General features: G+C 36.3%; 1 protein-coding gene across 1 annotated transcript; it reads left to right on the top strand.

Annotated features, from left to right (window-relative positions):
• Positions 1-1,764: 1,764 nt before the first annotated feature.
• LOC135158011 (exosome complex component RRP41-like) lies at positions 1,765-7,900 on the top strand. The gene is made up of 3 exons (XM_064115248.1): positions 1,765-2,056; positions 4,593-4,799; positions 5,837-7,900. Exons 1-3 carry the CDS (start codon positions 1,886-1,888, stop codon positions 6,197-6,199), a joined length of 741 nt encoding a protein of 246 aa, XP_063971318.1. The 5' UTR covers positions 1,765-1,885; the 3' UTR covers positions 6,200-7,900.
• Positions 7,901-9,038: the final 1,138 nt, after the last annotated feature.

The following is a 9,038-nucleotide window of genomic DNA, read 5'->3' as shown; positions in this document are numbered from 1 at the left end:
CCATACAACCTACTTCACCCAAAGTCACATCTCTCCCACTTTTCCTAACTCACATTATAAACGCACTGCTGAGGTCCACAAGATTAAGTTAAAATGCTATTTCTGAAATTCATTTTCACTTGGCCTAAATCGAAACTGTGGGAGCAATTGATCGTTTATTTAGAAAAAAATGTACACTTGGGCACTGGCGTAAATCCGTGTTGATGGGTGGGGGGGATGACTGAAATATTTTGGCATTTTTTTTGCAATCATGTTTTTAGATATGCAAGGAATTGTCATTGATATGTCCACAGTGGCGTACCGTGGGTCACGGCATTGGGGAGGGGGGCACCAGCAAAATGTTTGAATCACTGAGTGAGCGCGCTCAGTTGCCAGTTATACTGACCTAATAGAGACATTTTCTGGACAATGTCATTAAACGGATATGCATCTCACTGATCAAATAATGCGAGCGCGAAGCGCGAGCTGAATTTTTTTTATATTCACACCGAAAAAGAGACATTATAATCAAATTTGTGTAATCATAAAAGGTACCTGTCTCGCTAAACAATACGAGCGCGAAGCGCGAGCTGAAATTTTCGTATATTTTGACCCCAAACAGCGAGATTTTGAGGAATATATTTTATGAATCCATTAAGAGTATGCATATCTCACCATAGTCATCTAATGCGAGTGCCAAGCGCTTGCTGGTTTATAAGAATTACATCTGAACACATGAAACACTTTTTGTAGTCATTGCAATCATGACTATCATACGCATCTCACTAATCAAATATTGCGAGCGCAAAACGCGAGCTGAAAATTTAGATAATTCAGACCTGAAGTTGGGCATTCTAAGGTTTCTTTGTAGGAATTAACTAGGACCATACGTAATTCAATATCCAAATGATGCGAGCGCGAAGCGCGAGCTGAAATTTTTTTATATTCAGATCAGAAGAAGGGACATTTTAAGGACTGATTTTAGGAATTCATGAAGAGCAGACATATCTCACCAATCCACTAATGCGAACGTAATCACGGACAGGAAATGTTTCATATATACGAAGACCTTAACATGGGGCAATCACTTTTTGAGTCATGAAAAAGAAACATATGTCACTACATAAAACAATGATAACTCAAGTGCTAGAAAATATATTTGGTTTGTATTGACTTGAAAACGGGATGTTTCAGTACAACATTGATGAATTGGAAGAAACGGGAGTTTCTCTTCAATGTTATAATAAGGACATAAGTATTTCGTTTGGAAATGGTGAACTGGCTCTTTATTTGCATTTTATGATTCAATAATATTGTTTTATTTGTTAAGCGGTATTTCAGGTCGAATTTTCACCAATAAAACAATTATCTCTTGTGATTTTTTTTCTTCATTTCTTTCGTAAAAAGTGGGGGGGGGATGTTTTTACAGGCCATCCCCCCCTCTTCGAAAAGTGGGGGGATATATCCCCCCCATCCCCCCCCGGGATTTACGCCAGTGCACTTGGGCCTATACTATAATGTAAGTTTCTGAAGGACTCGACTTTCAACCCCGGCCCCCCCCCCCCAAGAAAAAAAATAAAATAAAACTACTATAGTAGCAGGCTAGCAAGTTCCTCCCGGTCCATTAATTTAGGTGGGCAGTGCTCCGCACTCAAGCTTTTCCCTCCAAATTGAGTTATTTTCAATTTCAAATGTGTGGAAACGAGCTGTGGGACCTATATATCTCATAGCTCCTCGATCATCTCCGACTTCGCGCTCTGCATGCTCCGATCCCGGGGATTGATTCCCCCACGGAATTTCCGTGGATTCCCCTGCCCCCCCCCCCCCCTTGATATGCTAGTTGCCCACAGAATTAGAAGTACACATTCGTTGATTTTGCCTTGTGATCGTGCGCGTGTCGATCGTAATGGCAGGACTGGAGCTTCTATCCGACGAGGGATTTAGATTAGATGGTCGACGACCATCTGAACTGAGAAAGATTCAGTGTCGTCTGGGAGTTTTTGATCAGGCAGATGGATCAGCATACATTGAGCAAGGAAATACCAAGGCTTTGGCAACTGTTTACGGTCCACACGAGGTAGATCTACTTTGTTTTATGATACAGTCCCATATGTTCATATTTGTGTCAAGCTCATCTGCTCATGATCATTGACATTGTCTATTCACAATTGTGTTACTCCTTTATTCATGCCATGGTGACTAAGTAATCACTTGTTCACTGCAACCACCCTGCTGCCTGTGGGGAATCTACTTGTAGATCTATGCAGTATAAAATTACAAAACACATTTGAAATAAATAAATAAATTACCACAATACCACTTTTTTTGTTCAGTAAATGTAATGCAATGTAGCGGCATCCGCGGCAGAGGCGCTGGTCAGAAAATTAGGATCGTCCCAGTTTACAGGGACGGTCTCGGTTTTCAAAGAAGAAATCTAAGAAAGTTCATTCACCTGTCAATTGCCAACATCAATCGAGTGTGCTAGTCAATGTAAACATATTTATCAGGTTTCATAACAAGATTATTGGAAGAGAGCAAGTCGTGAAAAATAGACGGTGAACTGGGGGGAATTGATGTCATTGAATCTATTTTTAGCACTCCCGATCCCCGTAATTGCCATCGATGTCCCGCAGGGGTAAGTGAAAAAAACTCCCCTTTAACAAGGAAATTCGCAATTTATCAAGACATGATTTATCTTGGTTTATGAGGATATCCTTGTTTTCTGGGACAATCCCAATTTTAGACCAGCGCCTCTACTGTTTCCATAGAGTGCAGTTGCAATTTATTTTTCATTTAGTAATTTGAAGTTGGGGATCATTTTTGTATTCCATTCCCCAGAGCACTCAAAAACTTGAATTTTGGGCATTGTTTTGTGTAGGCCCTCTATTGGTGGAAAGTAAAATTTCAAGAAAATTGTCATTTTTCAATCTCTATTTTCAATGTAGAAAAAGAATTTTAAAGAACTCAATTTACTTAAGAGCCAAGTTATGTGATGAATAGTTGTAATGGAGACTCAGTGTAAAAAAATAAAGCATTTGTCCCCAAGATCAAGAGGAAATAAGCCAGAAGTTGCCAACCTTATTTCCCCACAAAGGGAGTACTAAGAGAGAACAAGGTTATAATATCATAACCTTGTTCATTGAATGAGTGACCTCACTGCACATTCTTCCTGAATGAGGTATAAACCCAACAGGCTATGAGTGTCTGTGTCAAGTATATGGGGCAGAATATCACACTCCAAAACACTATGAAATTACCATCAAAATCTGTTTTTCAGTCATCATGGCAACATGATCAGTGCAGTATTCAGATTTTGGTTTGGCAAAAACTTTTTGCTTTTGTCGTTCTTATTTTTCAATTTTTTCATGTGGTGTTTGCATTAATTTTTTTTAAAAGTCAGATATTTTTTTCTTTTTAAACCATGCCGAGTGCACTCAACAAAGGTTCTGTACTTCTGTTACTTTTACAGACCAAACATCATAAAGACATGTGGAGAAAAAGACAAAGTCAGTAATAGGATTCTTGAAGGAGAATTGAAAAAATACGGACAAAGATAATATACCTAGAAATTAGAATACATGACTATTCAGTGTTTATGTATAAGTATTATGCATTCAATTTATCGTTTTCACTTGAACTTTTGTAATTAAGATCCCTATATAGCATAAAAGAGAACATCTTTTACCAAATAATGTACAATATTAATAAATAAGATTATCAATATCTTTTCTTGATAATGATAATAATGATAAATATTTTTATAGCAGAGTGCTACAACATGTATACAAAAAAGGTAGAACATTACACGAGAATAACTACTAATACATAATAAAATATTACATTGTGTGCGATCATTCATTTATTCAAATAGAAACATAATACATAAATAATCTACAGAAGACAAAGAAAACAAAAACTTACTTGAATGAATGCCATTATATAAACAACAATAACTGTCAATGTCATTTGTTGTCAGTGTCTCACTTCCTTTATAAAATACTATGAAGTGAACTAAATGGAGAATTCATGTTGGAAAAACAATGGAATTAGTATTTGATTCATGATTAAATATTTAAAATATATGGCATAAATGTATACTCTTGAAGTAATCTTTGAACTTTGTAACATACCTTACAGTTTAGTTTACTATACAATTCAACAATTAATTCATTTGACTGATAAATAATATTAAAGCAGATACAAACCAATGCCAATAGCGCCATCTCGAGTCCTCAACTACTCATACCTGGCCAGTTTCCTGACCCATAATGCTAGTGTAGTCTAGTAATATAGACCCACTTGAATGATAACATGCAAATTCACTACTCAATACATTTGTACCGCAATAATTATGTTACCAAGTAGCAAAACAATTACTTTTCCTCTCAAAACATTTTAGTTTCTCTCTACAAATACAATTATAGATCAATTTAATCTCTGTAGTGTTAGTAGATATCTGAAAATGTATTTTTTAAGACTATGTATTTATGACACACAGTCAATGAGAGACCACACACAGTTCACTCCCCATTTAACTAAAATTAATTGATTATGTGATGAGGCAGGATTTCAGTATACTGACACTTTCTTGTACTCCTTCTTTTCCTGGTAAGGTTGTTGGAGGAAAGGGTAAGCCCCAGCATGACAAAGTGACCATCAACTGCCAATACAGCATGGCCACATTCAGCACAAATGAGAGGAAGAATCGGCCTCAAGGGGATAGGAAATCAACCGAAATGTCACTGCACCTGCAGAGAACGTTTGAAGCTACCATACAAACACAGCTCTATCCAAGATCACAGATTGATATCTTTGTGCAGGTCAGTGAGTGTGTGGTTAACAACATTCAATACAAGTAGTTATCTGCTGCAATTATTCATTCATCAACCAACGGCATTTTTAAAGTCATTGCGACTATGAGCTAGGACAATTTGAGTGTCTGGTGACATCATAATTTACAATTGAAGTCTTACAATAGACCAGTTCGTAGTTACTTCTGGGACAATTTTGGTCAAATGACCTTTTATTTCTTTCATTAAGATAGGGAGATTTCAAAGCAAGATATTATGTATGCATGCCTTACATAGCGGGATGAAGAAATTGAATAGACCAGGTGACTAGAATAGCACATCAATGAACACTCTATACTTATGAAGTTATTTGTTGCATTTCTACTTTGAATGCATACTAGAGGATGTTGTACAATGTACTTGGCAAACTGAAATATACCAGTCATTCGTGGACACATTTTTTTGTGGATGTGAATGAAAAACACAATTCAAAAGAATATATATGAATAATCAAGACATCGAATTTGGTGCTTATCTCATTAAATTTTAAACCACCATGTCACTTTAGTACAAATGACCTTCCTCTGATCATGCGCAGAATCTTCTGATCATGCGCAGAGTGGAACTACGAACTGGCTTATTGGTTTGTAATAAACATTTCTAAACAGTTCAGGATCCTAAAATTGGTTCTAACTAAAAACAATTAGGTGTACAGTACATGTTGGTGATTATTACTACACTGCTTTCATTGTTACTAGTTATCAGTAATTGTTTATTAGTACAGATTTCCTCTCTTTGCTCCCAAGAGTCCCAATTTTTATATTTCAAGCATTTGCATATAGTTGTGAGAATTGGTTTGTATTATGCCCCCCCCCCCTCAATTATAATGTATAGTTAATGCCACAGTTCAAGAAAATATACATTACCAGTTTCAACGTCATTTGATAATGGGAACTTGCCCCCTTCATGATTCTTATGGATATTGTTTCTCTGATAGTACTTTCCAAGAAGAATTTGAAAGAGATTTGTCAGGATTGTGACCTTATTGATTTTGTTTCCATTGACAGATTCTGCAAGCAGATGGAGGGAATTACTGTGCTTGTGTCAACGCCGCTACTCTTGCAATCATCAACGCAGGTATCCCCATGAAGGACTATGTATGTGCTTGCTCCTCTGGTTTTGTAAATAATACACCTCTGTCTGATGTGAGTTACCTTGAAGAATCTCAGGGAGGACCTGTAGTGACTGTAGCCTTGCTGCCCAAGTCTGATCAGATTGCTCTCTTTAAGATGGACAATCGTCTCCATGTGGATCACCTAGAGCAGGTGTTGGAGGTAGCCAGTAAGGGTTGTAAGGACATGTATGCAGTCATGGACGCAGCAGTGAAGGAACATGTCAGTCGGATGGCAAAGAGTATGGAATGTAGCTGATGAGGAGGAACTGCAACCAGAGTTATTAAGTTATAAAGATGGAGAACATTTCTTTGCCTTCTGAATTGAAAGAAAATAAATCCTCTTTGAGATGCCCTTCAGCTTTCTCTAGAGTCTTGGTGGTAAACCTATTACACTTGTAATAGAGGAGGTTGTCATTGTCCATCTCAATATCACAAGACCAGCATGAGTAGAACTTTGCTGAATCCAATTGAACGGCATGTTGAATGTATTACCAGTACTTATTATTAATTTATTGGTGAACTTGTACCAGAGACAATTTTAAAAACTTGCTCATTGTGGCCAATATCAGGACTCAGTCCAGCCTGAGTTGTCACGGTATAAGTTGAACGATCTCCATTAATTTTAAGAGCAAAATGATTACTGAAAGTCCATAGTCTTCCATGTTGTACCCCTTTATTAGTTTGTACTTACAGCATAAAATGTACTTTGGAAGTCTATCAGGGGACTTGAAGAAGTGACAAGATTTTTATTTTTTAATGTTTTTACAAATTTAGCATTCCAGGATGGAAATCTTGTGATATTAGATCATGATAATGTACAAAATCCACAGCTGGCATAAACTTTTATTGAATGTCTTTTTTTTTTTTAAGACTAACAAAAATAGAGTAAGATGGATTCCAAAAATATATTACACACAGCTTTTGAAATTTATCAATATTGACCTCTGTGGCTTATACCCTTTTGAACCTCAAATCTAATCAAGGGGGTGTTTCACAAAGATTTAAGAATGACTTAGAATCGCACTTAAATGCCGACACATACACAATATGCAACGCGCAGTCTTATTGATCAATACGCAGTAGTGTGCATCCTCTTCACATGATCTGACCAATGCGGTCATGCCTTTTACAACGCTGGCAACTAGGCATTTATGTGCGACTCTTAAGTTATACTTAATTCCTTGTGAAACTCCCCCAGATCATTAAAACAGCTATTTAGTTTTCACAAAAACAAGATATTTCAATGTTTACTTTATAGTGATGTCTGTGACCTTTGACCTCATGACCCCAAAATCTGGTCCAATCATTGTCACTCCCATATGCATCGAGCCCAGTTTGAAATTTAACACTAAAAATGGTTATTCATTTATCACAAGATATTTCAATTAATGTATATAATGTCTGGGACCTTTGACCTCACGACCCCAAAATATAATCTGGTGGGCGTTTCATAAATCTGTTATTAAGTTAAGACTGACTTTAAGAACTACCGGTGAACCTCTTTTACGTGCTAAATAATCCCCAATGAACATTTAATGGTGAATTTCATTTTCCACAAGAAAGGATCACCAGTCGTTCATAAAGTCACTCTTAACTTACGAACAGCTTTATGAAACGGCCCCAGATCATTATTACACCAATATCCCAAGTTTGAAGTTTAACCATTTTAACCATTCCATACATGTAGTTATCATGAGAATGATTAACATGTATAATGGCCTCAATGACATTTGACCCCCACCCCTCTAAAAAAAGAAATACTCAGATTATTGTCATTCCTACCTACCTCCTGAACTAAGTTTGAAGTTAATCCATCAAACAGTTCTTTAGTTATCGAGGAAAGGTTAACAGGATGATCAAACAGATGGACAACCTGAAACCACCTATGGTGAGTGGAGGCATAAAAACCTAATTTTCAGACTTGAGAATGGAATAAAATGAATTGTAAAACATGGAATACATGTACATCAAGTGTCTGTTTTTACTATTTTAATGTGCAACTAATCCACTAATAGTGTAAGTTTCTACAGGAGAGAGTAAATGAACCTAAACAAAGTCTAAGAGAAACAAGAAACACAAACTGAGTGAGGAATATAAAATGGGAGAATGGTCACTTGGTCGACTCTTACCTTGTGACTTGTCTAATGCCTGTTGTGCAACACAAATAGCAAATATTCCCATTCTTTAAAGGTAAAGTCCACATCAGAAAAATGTTGATTTGAATCAATAGAGAAAAATCAGACAAGCATAATGCTGGAAATTTCATCAAAATTGGATGTAAAATAAGAAAGTTATGATACTTAGCTTAGCTTATTTTTCACAAAATAGTTATATGCACAATTTAATCACGTGCAACTGAGAGAATTGATGATGTCCCTCACTCACTATTTCCTTTTTTTTTTCTTGTTTGATTTATACAAATTTCATTTTTTACAGATTTGACAATGAGGACCAACTTGACTGAACCATAAAATGTTAAACAATGGTAATTCCACATGTTCAGGGAGAAATGAAACTTTGTTTCACAGCACATTAGGGAGAAAATTATAATATTTCATATAATACAATACAAAAGAAATAGTGAGTGTGTGATGTCATCAGTTTTCTCATTTGCATACCGACCAGGACGTGCATTAACTGTTTTGTGAAATTAAGCGAAATTTTAAAATGTCACAACTTTCTTATTTTACAGCCGATATTGATGAAATTTTCAGCGTTATGCTTGTTGGATTTTTCTCTTTTTATTCAAATCAACTTGTTGTTGGGGTTGACTTGTCCTTTGATGCGAGATTCAAATCAGCTTCACCTCATTGAAAAGAGCTAATTTCTTTCACCTTATGTGAAATCTACAACCATGGCACTTGTGCCCATTTGCCGTTTGTATATTGGGTCTCCCACATGGTCTAATATGATTTGTCATTAACCATTTTTCATAACCATTTTGCCTTTTGCTTGCCCATTGCAATATAACATTGATAATCAAGGAAGGGGGGGGGGGTGTGGTTCAAAAAATAAAATTGATATGATCAGCAGACAAAAATATTTGAAGAAGTGGCCGCACGGCGAGTCGAAAACGGCTGTTTTAACATTTTTTT

This window comes from Lytechinus pictus, unplaced genomic scaffold (assembly GCF_037042905.1).
Source record: "Lytechinus pictus isolate F3 Inbred unplaced genomic scaffold, Lp3.0 scaffold_25, whole genome shotgun sequence".
In the NCBI taxonomy this organism is placed as follows: Eukaryota; Metazoa; Echinodermata; class Echinoidea; order Temnopleuroida; family Toxopneustidae; genus Lytechinus; species Lytechinus pictus.
This window is presented reverse-complemented; position numbering and strand designations above follow the sequence as displayed.

Excerpts from the sequence above, each read along its gene's own strand:
- LOC135158011 (XM_064115248.1), top strand. The coding sequence starts at position 1,886 with ATGGCAGGACTGGAGCTTCTATCCGACGAGGGATTTAGATTAGATGGT. Across the intron at positions 2,057-4,592 it reads CTGTTTACGGTCCACACGAG|GTTGTTGGAGGAAAGGGTAA; the intron begins GTAGATCTACTT and ends TTTCCTGGTAAG. Across the intron at positions 4,800-5,836 it reads AGATTGATATCTTTGTGCAG|ATTCTGCAAGCAGATGGAGG; the intron begins GTCAGTGAGTGT and ends TTCCATTGACAG.